The sequence below is a fragment of the Lepidochelys kempii genome, chromosome 2 (assembly GCF_965140265.1).
Source record: "Lepidochelys kempii isolate rLepKem1 chromosome 2, rLepKem1.hap2, whole genome shotgun sequence".
Lineage (NCBI taxonomy): Eukaryota > Metazoa > Chordata > Testudines > Cheloniidae > Lepidochelys > Lepidochelys kempii.
In genome coordinates, this window is record NC_133257.1 from 95,515,224 (window position 1) to 95,529,790 (window position 14,567).

At 40.9% G+C, this 14,567-nt stretch overlaps 1 protein-coding gene across 3 annotated transcripts in view; it reads right to left on the minus strand.

Moving 5' to 3' along the window:
- DSEL (dermatan sulfate epimerase like) overlaps positions 1-13,610 on the minus strand; it is a 33,684-nt gene extending 20,074 nt beyond the window's left edge. The window contains exons 1-3 of one of the 3 annotated variants that reach the window (XM_073331707.1): positions 12,984-13,610; positions 10,806-12,137; positions 1,488-10,730 (exon numbers count right to left, since the gene is read on the minus strand). In XM_073331707.1, coding sequence (XP_073187808.1) covers positions 7,519-10,730; positions 10,806-11,169 — 3,576 coding nt within the window. In that variant the 5' untranslated portion in view covers positions 11,170-12,137; positions 12,984-13,610 and the 3' untranslated portion in view covers positions 1,488-7,518. Of the gene's footprint in view, positions 1-1,487; positions 12,138-12,983 lie in introns of those variants that run through there. The other 2 variants (XR_012157270.1, XM_073331706.1) reach the window with 2 other exon arrangements.
- Positions 13,611-14,567: the final 957 nt, after the last annotated feature.

Here is a 14,567-nt window from a genome sequence, read left to right on the forward strand (position 1 = left end):
ACACCTCATCACAACATAACACGAGAACCAGGGGTAACCCAATGAAATTAATAGGTAAGTTTAAAACGAACATAAGGAAGTAATTCCTCATACAACCCACAATCAAGCTGTGGAACTTGTTGCCAAGGGATGTTGTGAAGGTCAAATGTATAACGGGGTCCAAAAAAAGAATTAGCTAAGTTCATGGAGGATAGATACCATCTTGGCTAACAGCCATTGATGAGGGGGACACAACCTTTGTTACTGGTCTCCCTAAACCTCAGACTGCCAGAAGCTGGGACTGGATGACAGGGGATAGATTACTTGATAATTGCCCTGTTCTGTTCATTCCCTCTGAACCACCTAGCTTTGTCAACTGTCAGAAGACAGATTACTTGGCTAGATGGACCATTCGGTCTGACCCAGAATGGTCGTTCTTATGTTCTTAAGTGGGTGGAGTCCTTTCTTTTGTGGTCTATAAATGTATCAGATAATCTTAACCTGTAGCTTTGATTCAGGCTAAAAAGTGATTCATATATTAAACCCTACAAAACATTACTTTTCATTTTCTGCAATGTATCATACACCAAGACTAATAATCTTGTATGATATACAGAGGCTTTTGGTTCCTGTAATTTCAGGTCTTTTGGAAATATTAAGAAATAAATATACAATATTTCCCGGTGATCTAAATATTTCTTTAAATATTAAAGAGCAAAATACAACTCTAGATAACTTTTAAAGCCAGATAGCGTTGTCACAGATTGTCCCCAAAGCACTTATTCTTTATCATTTATTTAAGGGAGGCAGTGCTGTCTAGTGGATAGAGTGATGGACTGGGACTTAGGAGACCTGAGCTCTATTACCAGCACAGCCACTGACCTGCTGGGTGACCTTTGGCAAGTCACTTCACTTCCTGAGCCTCAGTTTCCCGCTTCTGTAGGATAAGAAAGCTTACCTTTTTTGTGTAGCACTTTGAAATCTACCAATGAAATACGTTATATAAGAGCTAGGTATTATTATTAGTACCATCATTTTGCATGGCCCTTTCCAGACAGAAAACACTTTATGAAATTTTGGCCCCATTGAGTTCAATAAGCCAGGATTTCAACTCACAGTCCATGCTCCAAACACTTTACAATATAAGGCCCTGATCCTCCACTTATGAACATCTGCAATTTTACACCTGTAAGTGGAATGAGGCTGAATTCATTGAGACTATGCCTAGGCCTACACAGACCCCGATTCAGGAAAGCACCCTGATTAATGGTGTACTTAAACACATGTTTAAGTGGTGTTCTGAATTGGGGCCAAAACAAACTCGGGAGAAAGGGAAGGCCAGGGCTATGATGATAAGATAATGTGCTTGTTTTGGTTAGTTATGTATGCTTCTTGGTGAAGGTATTTTTAAAAACTAATTTCAGTGAGTTCTTTCTTAAAAATAAGTGTCACAAATTCAATTACAAAAATATTTTAAGTTTATTTCCAAATAACAACAACAAACAGGTTACTCACACCAGTGCTCTTTACTTGTTTGCCAAATATATCGGGACCGTACTTTTACCCTTGATCATGAATTGCCTAAGGCAAATGTTTTGAGTACAGATACTGCAGAATTTCAAAAGGTTATTACACCTGGTCATATTAACCAAGAAAATCACAGTAACAAGACCATAATATTAGAAATAACTTATAGTCCCCTAAGGATCCAGCTGTCTCCTGGATGTCATTTTTCACATCATCTCAAGGCAATAAATAGTGAAATATTAAAATTTTCTGTTTAAAATGAAAATTCAATCTGATCCATGAATAGAACCGTGGAAATAAGTTATCATTACAGTAGGTGAAATCTCATGTCTGCATCAATGTCATTTTGACAAAAGCTTTCACCTTACTTTTTTTTTTTTTTTTTTTGGCTGTCTGTGCATGAGTGAAAGTAAAAGACTGTTTATAATGAGTAAAATTTATTTCTGTGGAAAAAGTCTGTGTCTTTATGGAAGCTGAATACATTTATACATGGAAATATTGAAATTTGACCCAGGTTAATTTTCTGGAAAAGTGGCATCTTAAAGGACTGAGGATGGTTTGGATGAGCATTTGAATGTTAGTACTAGTGAAAGGTGCCAGAATGATAGCAGGGTACTGAAGTCCTGTATCCATGATCTGCCAGTGGAAAAATATTGAGGCTATTAAAAAGGATGCCAATTGTGATGGTTGTTTTCGTAATATGATTACAAACTGTCAGTAACAATACTGAGTCCACCAACTCATTTAACTACGTAAGAATGGCCATACTGGGTCAGACCACAGGTCCTTCTAGCCCAGTATCCTGTCTTCCAACAGTAGCAAATGCCAGAATGGGACTGAACAGAACAGGTGATCAAGTGATCCACCCCTGTTGCCCATTCCCAGCTTCTGGCAAACAGAGGCTAGGGACACCATCCCTGCCCATCCTGGCTCATAGCCACTGATGGACCTTTCCTCCATGAATTTATCCAGTTTTTTTTTTAACCCTGTTATAGTCTTGGCATTGAATCCTGATACAGTCTGTGTAAATCCCACTCACCTTCCTCATCCATGTACTTCCACTGAAGTCAATGGCACTATTTGTATGGGTAAGTCAACAAGATTTGGTCAATAAGGTAATGACCATAGGTCTGTAATGACATATAGCTAGACTCAAACCAGTGACATACCAAAGAAAGGTTCCTACCCATTACCAATTCCCTGGATTATCTAGTCCTACTTCCCCTAATACCTCCTTCTATTTAATTCCTAAATGAAACATACACACAGGTCTCAGATATGGGTTTGCAGTGGGCATTCTCCTAACTAGTGTACATATTTTTCCCAGCTCTCTGCTTGCCCTGCCTGTTAACTTAGATTTTTATACATTGAGGGTTCTGGCCTAGAATTTCAGTACAAAAGTATTCAACGTTCACTTGATTGAGAGACCTGCTTGGTATGTCTACACTGCAGCTGAGAGAATGCCTCCCAGCCAAGATAAACAAATACATGCTAACTCAGCTTGAGCTAGCATGCTAAAAATAACAGCGTGGATATTGCAGTAAGGGTGGCAGCTTGGGCTAGTTACCTGAGCTTGCATCCAGGGGGTCAGCCAGGCTTGGATGTGGGTGGCTAGTTCACGCCGCAATGTTCATACTCCTATTTTTAGCATACTAGCTGGAGGTAAGCTAATGTGTCGCTTCCTATCTGAGCTGGGAGGCACACTCCCAGCAACAGCATAGACATATCCTCTGAGAAGTACTTATTGTGGTCATGGCGTCATGTAATTAACTAAGAAATCATTTAAAATTTAACAGCAGATCTATTTTAAATTAAAAGTAGCTGGAGAGTTGCCATACTATCAGATTTCAGGCCTCCCATAGCTTATTTTACTTATAAATAGCTGTTAATTAAAAGATAATTTTCAAAGTATTGATTTTTTCAACCTAAAACAATAGATTGATGTACCTTATTATTTTTCCATCTTCTCATCTGTCCCTGGGCATAACAGAATGATTAAAAGATAGGGCAGCTGTCAAAGCCTGGAAGCCTAATTTTGGAACACTTGGTCAAACAGTGGGCCAAGTTTTGCTTTCACTTACACCAATGCAACTTGGCTATGTTTCAGCAGAGTTATACAGAGGCAACAGAACAGAGTCTGAGAGCCAACTGAATGCACATTTGAATTGTAGGGAGAGCTGACTGGAATTTTTCTCCTGATTTTTGTCCAAATTTAGACAAAAATGGAGGGAGGGGGGAGTTATCAACTTTGTTCAAAACAATTTGTCATGTTTTTGTCAAACCAGTATTTTGTTTTCAGTTTAAGGTTTTCTGATTAAAAACTCATTTATCTCATGAAAACAGGTATATTTGAATGAACGTTTCCACTGCGTTGAAAAGCTATTTTCTGTTAAAACAAAAAACTGACAGACTTTTTTTTTTCCAAACCAGCTCTAATTATAGTGTGCAGTTTCTAAAATGCTACCAAAATCCATAAACTGTTATGCAGGTGACTTCACATAAATTTAGACACATTTGATTACACTTTGATCCTGCACTCTTTTCATTCACAGGTCACACAATTTGAAGTCAATGGATATTTTTTGTATGACTGGACTGAAAAATTGGTGAACCCACTGGACTATGGAGGCATGATACATGCGAAAGCAGGTTTGAACAGGATCTGTACGAAGCTCTGGGACCCTGCATTTTTAGTAATATTTTAATTGTAGACAGACTAAAAAATAAAAATTCAAATCTGCTGTCCTGGGATTTCTGGATTTTTGTTTGTGTTAAGTGTACTATAGAAATTAGGCCCCCACAACACTACAGAGCCTCAATTGCTCTGATATTCTTTCCTTTTGTGAGATTAATCCAGTCCCATAAGCTACTTTTATACATAGTCCTTTGTGGTGTAGTTGACATATGCTCTTTCCTTCCCAGCAAGTAGAAATGTTCTCTGTCATAGGGTTCTTTGTTAGCAGTTCTGAAGCAAAAGCACCAGGTGCTCAGTTTCCTTAGACTATATGATATTGTTTTATCTTAAGCTCCCATAATGCATGAAATTAGAATTTTGAAACTTTAGGACTATGGCTTTCAGTCATTACTTTCTCTAGATTCATTCTTTTTCGTTTTTCTTTTAATTTTTGTGCTTTTGATATAATTCTCTTTCCAAAAAAGATCTGGGAACAAATAATCTAATTCTCCCCAGTCGTGCACCTAGTGGAGTCAATTACATCTGTATAAAGGGGTATAAAACGTTACCAAACCTGAACGGGAGCACATTATAGTTGCTTTAATTTCAGAAGATGCAAGATAGTGGTTAACTAGGTCCTAAATCTTGTGTATGCCAGAATAAATTATAGTAGTGACATGTACTATCGGCCAAAAGGCATGAGATAACCCCATATGCTGAAAGCCTCAGGGACGACCTATTGATACATGAGTGTCCCCCTTTTCACCTCAGCCCCTCAAAAAGAGCTGGTTTAAAAATCTATTTGTAGCCTTTCATGCAGCACTATCAAGAAGAGATTTTTATATAAAGAAGAGATTCTTTCCTACTTCTCCCAAAATGCAGTCAATCCTGAGTCTTACTTTGAGCAGTCCTAAAACAGAGGACAGAGGAAAGCCCTTCTATTTGTTCTGATTCAAGATCACAAATCCTGGGAAGAAAAGCAAATGTTCTGACTTAGTCTGTCAAATAAAAGCAATGGTGTTGGCAACAATTTTACATATGACTGATAACAGAGAGAGAGAGAGAAAAAAACTAATTTGAGAAAATGATAGTCGGGATCCAAAATTTCACTGACATGTTAGTGTACATTAACAAACTTTAATATTTCTTTTAACATGACATTCTACCTAGCCAGAGGTAAGTCCCAGAAAAGAAGGGAAAAAGCAACTCCGAGATCCTATTATAATCAAAGGAAAGTGACAGCCAAATTATGGTTAGTGAGACTGCAACATATCAACAGCTTTATCACACTAGAGGCACATTTTGACATAATAATGAATGGCTGAGAAACAGTCACTTTTATCTAGGTCAGAAGAAGAGATCACAAAATGATGCAGAGGGTGCAAAAATCTGTGTGGGTGTGTGGGGGGGGGGAGGGACAGAAAGAAAAAGGGGAGAACATCAGCAAGATGTTAATATTAAACATCAGCAAGAGGATTGCAATCTGTAGAGAAAAACTCATTACATCTTGACATTGCCTAACGCTTGTCACCCAAATCTATGGTAATTACTCTACTGTTATATTTCAATATAATAGCACAAAACTCTGATTCCAGCTCCTACAAACAAAACTAAGCACATTTCATGACAACTTCATTTGTAACGGGGGGGAAAAAAACCCAAAACATTTGGTAAAGGAAGCAGATGTCTCCGACATAATCTATAGTTTGATTTACACATCTACAGACATTTACAGTATGTGTGCATTTCAAAAGAACGCTGAGTAAGATAAATTAGGAGACTTTCAACATTGTCTTTTTTTTTTTTTTTAAAGAACATTGTGAAAAGAAAAAAAAATATGGCTCAAGGAACAACCACAAGAGCAGCATGACAAAGATATTACCAAAAGCAAATATTCACCCAACAAAGGGTGTTTATTTCCCAATCAATGTGACATTTCAGTGCAGATTTAAAGAAATGAGGATCATATCTTAAAATAATCAGATGTTGGAAAAAAATTACTGAGATTGTCATCCAAGCTTGGAGTAGGTGAGAGAAACCTCTTTGAAGTGACTCAACACAAAGAGCAACCTTGACCAGCCATAAAATGTTGCTGGCAGATCCAATATACAGAAAAGCTAATCATCTCTCGATGAAACACAGGTCTGGAGATTTATTTGGGCTCTAATCACTACATTCCCACCTGATCCAGATATTAATATATTACCACTGAAGATGACGACATCAAATGTTTGCATTGACAGGAACTCCTACACCTTTGCCACTGGATTAAGTGAGAGTTATGCACAGTGGTCAGTTAAAAAGAGAAGAGACTCCATAATGTGTTACAACAAATGAAGAAACATGGAGGAGTCTTATTGAGAAAGAGGAAGTTCCTTCAGCTTCTCTTAGCCAAGAGGAGCTGCACAGAGCAGTAGCATCAGTAGCAAGGGCATTAGCAGCTTTGAAAATCCAGGGGCAGTTTAGTATGGTGGAACAATGTCGGAGTTTCACAGGATCCTTTAGGAACCTCCCAGCTAATATTTAACTGATAGATTTATGGGGTTTTGTGGATTTCTTGTGATGGTTCCCCTCTCCCCCCATCCCCAAAGTTCATTTAGTGCTCACAGAAGGTGCCAGATTGATGGAACTGGAGACTGAAGTCTTCTCTTTATCTACAGAATGGTTACAGCAAGAACACATTCTCATAAAACCCTACCAAAGTGCCTCAGTTCTGACGTGGAGGAACCATATCACATGTCATTCAGTTGCTATGTCTCGTCAGTCCTTGGCCTGTCTGCTGAGACGGCTAATAAGGAGCCAGATTTTCCAGTACGCCAACACAAGTGATGAACAACAGATTTAGACCCCAGTTTTACTGAGTGTATGGCTACTTTGCACCATTGGAGTAGCAAGTGGCCAGAACATACCTGCAAATCTGATCCCAAGGGCACTGCCATTACGAACTGGGCTGAGACCACCAACTCATTTCATGTAGGTTACTAAACAGTCTTCAGATGGTAACTACTTTAGGCAACTACCCACTTGAGCTGGAGTCAAATTGTTCACCTGGAAGTGCAAGGCTCCATAGTTTATTACCAATCCCTTGACCTATCCATTCCCCAGCTGGCAGATTTGTAAAGGTTCACACAGCTTTATTTTAAAGGCAGCAAAAGTAGTTATAAGTTTTTGTTTTTTTAAAATCCAGCTAGAACAAATATCTGTTTTTTTTAAATAAATCTTTCTGCATGTAACAGACTGTACACACATTTTACAAGAATAAACAAACTTCTCTAATTCTTATTCACACAATGAGGAGTTGGGGATCATTAGTGCAAACTACTGCTGACCTGCAGCACTTAAACTGTAAACTTTGGGTATCCTAAGCGGTCCATCAAGGTACAGCAGATGTCCTCAACCAGTCTAACTTCTTCAATAGGCATATTTTGTTCCCAGGCATGAATACTAGTTGGTGATATTTCACCTTCATAAGGAAGGTAGAAAAGATTGGTGGAGGTGGCAAACAATATTTGGTTTAAGCTAGCAGGAGACAGAGGAATACCAAGGAAAGCATAAATTGCTTCAGCTGTCTTCTGAGGAGAGCTCACAATATCTTCAAACTTGACCAGCTGATAATTTGCCTGCAGCAGATCCCCGTTTACTCGCAGCGCTGCTGCTGTGTTTGCTAGCCACAAATGGGACAGCACAGAAACTGCATTTGACCTAGAATCCAAGAGTTCTTCCCTCAGTGATTCATATTCAAAGGCATAGCCTGAATTTAAACCACACTTCTCTTTCCCGCCTTCCACTTTAAACAGCATAGCTAAGTGCTGTGGAACATTTTTCAAAGAGTAAAGGCTTGGTTTACTTTTATACAACATTGAGTAGATCCATGCCCGAGGGTCCCTTACTACATACAGTGCCCTCATTGAGGGACCTATGATTTCTTGAAAGAAAGGAAGCTTTAATGTCCAGCTCCCACTACTTAAACTAAGCACAGGACGTGCATTTGGATAATAGGCAAGGTGTCTCCTCAGTTCCCTAATGTATTCAGCATCTTTGTCTAATCTTCCTCTTGTTGTGCTTCTTTGTTCTGACAGAGACTCTTTCTTTCTGGATCTTCTCTTTTTATCCTTACTTAAGGGAGGATGCTGAGCTAATTTACTTCTGCTGGCTTCATGTAAATGAATATTTTGTAAATGAAGTTTTGTATCTTGGACTAGGGATTGGAGCCAGCCTCGGAGTAGACGGAAACGGCCACTTTGGATATCAGATGCCTTCCATTCACATGCATCTACGAATGAGTCCATTTCAAATTCAGTTTCAGGGATATCAAGGTAAGTTGTAGGGATCCTGATGTATATGAAATCACTGCTGTTAAGAAAAAGTTGCTTTAAAATGTCTGCCCCGGAACTGGGAAGTGAGGTAATTACAACATCTGGCAAAACAACAGGGTTTCCTTCTAACTGTTTGGCTGTATTGCCTGTATCGGGGTCTACATTTATGATGTCACTGCTCCATTTTGCACAAATAGGCTGAGTGCAAGTGCTCCATACATCCACCAGTTCAATGAACCACAGTGTGATAACCAGTATTAGTATCCAGCGCAACAGTTTGCTGAAGGAAATGTAAAACCGCCACTGAAAAGCCAGTATTACCAAACTAATGCCTAAAACTAATCCTGCTATTATATTTATTTTGAATCCAAATGGGAAAATTGCTCTGTTATTTGTTATCTGCTCTCGTACAGCTTCAGTGCCTAGACCAAATTTGATAACTTTGTTTTGATCAGCTACCTTGGCAAAGCCACCAAATCCCAAATAATTGAACCTTGTCCTCAGACTGTGATATTCAGTCACAATGGAGACAATATTTTCACTGTTGTTGACGTTTAGAAAAATTTGAACTCCATATTTGGAATCATCTATGAATCTGCAGTTAGAAACATTAACATATGGTCCATAGAACACATATGCGATTCTTGTTACAGTGGTTTTCATAGGAAAGGTGACGTTTATGAACTGAGTCCACCGCTTTTTGAACTCTGCTGCTTGCTCTGCCTCTTGTATCCTGGCAACAGGACTACTCCCATGATGATCAAACCAAAACATCTTGTAGTGAGCATCCCACACATCCATCATGGCTCCACTATATTTGTTCATAAACTTATAGGGTATATATTTAAAATCAATGTCAAGATTATGAAAGAAGGCACTGACAGAGCTGAGGGGAGAGTCTTTCTCCTTCTCAATATGGTCTACTACTAGCAATGTCTGAGCATTTAGGAGTAGCAAAGTACGATACACGCTTTTCAGTTTCATTGCAGAAGAGTAGGCAGATGCTGCCTCACCACTCACAAACATCATCTCCCCATACTGAGAGGCTGTTATAATCTCCCCAGCTGAGTCTCCAACCTCATCACCAATCCACTTAAGCCACTGTGCACACTCCCCAAGTTGTCCCTCCCAAGGTTGATTACACTGACTTGTAGGAGATGGAGCAAACACCAATACATTATTCAAGTGGCTGAACTTGGGTCCATACAGGGCCTCAGATACAAACACCTGTCCATTGGGGGCAAAAGTAAAGGAGTTCTGATCTGGATGTTCATGCCCTGGATTAAAACTCCTCCACCCATCAATCCAGGAATATGGCTGAAAGTGAACTATGTCATAGACTGCACGGCCACCAAGCTTTCCAGATTTAAAAGACACAAAGGTGTTGGTCTGAGTATTTGGCAACCCAGCCCCATAAGTAACAACCCCCCAGTTAGGAAACACATGCATCTTAGCAGTGCCATAGTGAGGGGGAGGTTGGGGAGTTAGTTCTGCAGCATACCAGATGTATTCAGTGTGAAGTGTGCTCCACCTTTGTGCAGTGGATGGCACCATTGGGCCATCCTTGGGCCTGTGCTTTCTAATCTGTTGTGCCAGCCAATTGCCAGCTCCATTCTTCATTACAAATTTATCCAGGAAAACCAACTGGCTTTCAGGGCCATAAAACCAGTTATAATTAGAATCTGCTATGCCCACAGTCCTCCGATAACCTGGTAACAATGTGGAATAATAAAACCAAAAGTGCATTTTCAGCCAATTGTTTTCTAGGTTATTAATACCAAAATGGCGCTGGGCCAGGAAAACATATTGGGTTACTGACTTAGCTGTGTAACTGCCATAAGCTACTCCTTCATCCAAAGAGCCATCTACAATGTGATTGAGCAGAAACATGGTTTTTTCCATCACATCAACCACAGCATGTTTCCAAATATTTGTCTGAGACTTTTTGTCCACCCCAGTAACCAGGGCGCCTGTGAGCAGTGCTAGCATATTAGTGGCTTGGTGGTTATGGAGAAGTTGCTTTCCCCATGAGCGGACTTTTGAATATTCATACATTTCCTCACTCACAACCCATATCTTCTTTAGATATTTTTGTCTTCTGATGTTATCCAGTGAGCTATATAAGAAGTCAAAAGCAGTGGCAAAACCTGTTAAGGAGTGGCCAAGAGGCACTTCATCTCCTGGAGCATTCTCAACCAGCCAGTCTTTGTAGCCAGCCATTCTGTCCATGTATTCTAGAACAAAATCAAAGGCAGCTTTATCTTCCGGGCATAGCAAACAATAAAAAGCTAAGGGAGGCAGATTGTTACCATAAATCTCATTCCACTTTGCAGCAAAATCAGCATGCTTGGGTGGAGGTAGGTAGTATGATGGGTTGGACAGCATAACCGTTACTGCACCTCTGATAGCTCTGAACAGATGTAAGTGGCTTGTATGAGACTTTTGCCTCAGTGCTTGGATATCTTCAGCATCAAAATATAAGCTTGGATGAAGAACAGCTTTTTTCAGCTTCTCGTCAGCACTGAAATCTTGCAGTTTCTGTTTCTCATACTGATCCATATTTTCTGTGAAAGTCACCCAGTCAGAGTAATTGCTCACAGAGTCTTCAAAAGTGGAGAGAGCAAACATTGCTAACCCTAGGAATAAAATATGTACTGTAAACATAAGAGCCATGATCCATTAGACAGTTCCTTCCCTTCAAGCAAACATCTTTACAAAACACAGTGTTCAGATGTTAAATGTTGATCCAGCTAATATAACAGTGTGCATTTAAGGCATTTCTGCTTAAAAAGAAAAGAATAAGATAGACTCGCTGCTCAGCCTATTTGCAATCTGAAGTACAGTACGGAAAACAAAACAAAGGATTTCTGAAAAGTTGAACCACAGGTGCCTTGTCTGTCTGTCCTTTGCACAGCTACAATGGTAAAGCATAACACATAAAACTAAAGGGAAGGTAAAGTCGCTACATTTTTCATGTGAAACACAGTCTGATTACACAACTCAAGGGACTAAAAAACGTAGTATCTTTTTTGCTGAAAAGCAAAAGACCCCAAAACTTGAATTTAAAATAACTGAATTCACACAAAAATCTTTCCCTCTCACACTCTGATAAAATGCCATTCCCAGAGTAGGAAAAAACTGCACTGATGATGAAATCATAACAGCTATTCAGAACAATGTTTTGTTTTTGCTGAAGTAGAAATGCTCAGTACTTTCTACAATAGACTCAGATGTTAAATGTACTCTCCTTAGCCTTCCTGTTCTCTCATTTGTATACAAAATTTTCTTCTTCATAGGCTTGAGAGGGTGAAAATGGGGGAGGAAAAGAACAAAATTTCTCCATTAGCCTCTCTCTCTCTCTGGAAAAATATACAACATTTCTAATTCCTGTTCATGTCTATTTGTGGAAGGTTTGTTTGGATGAATACTCATAAAATACACAATATGCTCTCATGTCATTTTCTATTTATCTTCATTTCATCTTCAACTAGTGAAATCCACCCTATGTCTCAATGGTTCTGATGATTCTACTCTTCCCATCATGAAGTAAAAGTAAAACACTTGGACGGGGCACAAAGCCAGTGTTTTTCCACCAAAAGAGCTGTTTCCGTTTTCTGTTGGCTTTGCATATTTGATCCTTTCTGTGGAAACAAAAAAAAAAAAAAAAAGTTCTCTGATGTAGTATAGATCTAAAAATATATTCTACAAATATTTAAAATGCATCACAAAGAATTTCCAGGTTCTCATCTACAGTAAATGCTAAGGCTATAAAGGAGCAATAAAAGAACAAGCTTGTCAAAGTCTGCTCACTAAATTAGCTTCAGGATCAAAGCAGAATTAACTCATTACCCGAGTTTCTATTTTATTTTTACTTTTTCCAAGTTGTCTGAAACTGCAAGGCCTGAGAAATTATTTTATCTTTTTACATTAGCAGAGTTCACGTGAACTAATGCAATTGTAATACTCCATTAGAAAGAAAGAACAGGCTTCCCTTCCAAACAATCGTTCCAGTATGTGTCTGTATATTCTCCTTATCACTTAAAAAAAGTCAAGATATTAACATTTTCCCAAGTTTCTCAACCCTTTATTTTTACAGAACCTAAATCATACAAGCACATATACTAGATGCCCTGCTTCTAAGGGTGAAGCCTGTTTTTCCTAGGGCTCTTCTCCTTAAGGGAACATATATCAAAAGTTGGTTATTACTCCATGTGCACTGTATACTCCTTACCAGTGCGGCCACATAGTGTATATTTGACTGAAGCCATCAGAGGGCGCTATGAACCAATTAGTGCACAGCAGAATTTCTCCTTTTGCTTATGTTTGGTTTGGACAACTTAACAAGTTTCGGTTGCAAACTGTACATATGTTAAACGCATCAGGGATAGTCTCAGCGGACCTCTCACGCTACTTCTGCGACCAAATCCTCCCCAGCTCTCCTCTTTTTGCACTTATGCAGGTTTTAAAATACAAGGCCATCAGCTTACCTTAGCAGTCTCTCTCGTCAGTCTCCCGCTCCATGCGGACAGAGCACCGGGGCTTGGGGCAGAAGAGCGGAGAAAAGTGCTGAAAAGAAAACAGCAGGCTGCAGCGTCGTCCTCCCGGGCGCCCTCGGCTCTTCTCCGTGTGCTTTGCTCTGAGATCTCAACTTCAGACAGGACCGCGTGAACTTCAGCTACTTGTCAGACAGCTCGGCCGCGCAACGGGGCCAGGGGGCCCGCCCCCTTCACCAACGCGGGGACTGACTTCTGGGGGTGGTTCATAAAGATCCACAAGTGCCGGCAGATCGCGCTCTCCAATAGTTTCAAACTGCTCCCCAGAGCGAGCAAGCGGACCGGGGCAGCCGGCGCTATAAAATAATCGCCGGACGCGGGGAGAGAGGGCGGGGGTCCGGTAGGGAGAAAGCACAGCAATACTCCCCAGAAGAGTTAGCTACCCCTGCGGCGGGCTGCAATGCCCTTTTGCCTGGGGGAGCGGCTCTAGCTACTGCTGCTGCTGCGGGCGAGCCCGCGGCTGTCTCCAGAGCGGAGCCTCCTCGCCTGCCTCCCAAGCCGCTGGGCACGGCCGCCTCTGCGCCTCGCTGTGCAGCCCAGCCGCCGGGGCTGGGAGTGGAGAGGCAGCTGCGGAGAGGAGTGAGAGGGAGGCAGCGCGGCGGCAGCGTTGCCAAGGCGGGCGGGGCTAAGCCGGCTCACAGCCCGTCCTGCTCTTGCTCGGCTTCTGCTCCAGCTCCCCCGGCGGCCCGAAGGAGCACGCGCGAAGGGTGCGTGCAGAGCCCCTGCCTTTACCTTGCCCCGAGAGCGCCGCTCCAGCGGGAGGGAGGGGGGCGTGGGGAAGGAGGGACAGGGATGCTGGGGGGATAAGGAGCTGAGTGGGTGGAGGGGCAGATTGTGGGTGGAGGGAAGGGCAAAGAAGATGGGTGGATGGGGAGGGGGTCTGGGGGAGGGAGGGAAGCTGGGGGTATGAATTGGGGACACTAAGGGACTTAGGAGCAAATCAGATGGTCAAGTTAGTAGACAGAGAGATAAACAGCTGTTAGCTCCTGCTTGGAAGGAGCCTGAGATATGCAACCTTCTGGTTACCTGTCATAAGATCATCATTTTCAGGATAGATACATAAAAAGAAAAGGAGGACTTGTGGCACCTTAGAGACTAACAGATTTATTTGAGCATAAGCTTTCGTGAGCTACAGCTCACTTCATCGGATGCATTCAGTAGAAGATACAGTGGGGAGATTTTATACACACAGAGAACATGAAACAATGGGTGTTACCGTACACACTGTAAGGAGAGTGATCAGGTAAGGTGAGCTATTACCAGCAGGAGAGAAAAAAAACCTTTTGTAAAAAACCTTTTGTAGTGATAATCAAGGTGGGCCATTTCCAGCAGTTGATAAGAACATGTGAGGAATAGTGGGGTGGGGGGAGGGAAATAAACATGGGGAAATAGTTTTACTTTGTGTAATGACACATCCACTCCCAGTCTTTATTCAAACCTAATGTAATGGTGTCCAGTTTGCAAATTAATTCAAATTCAGCAGTCTCTCATTGGAGTCTGTTTCTGAAGTTTTTTTGT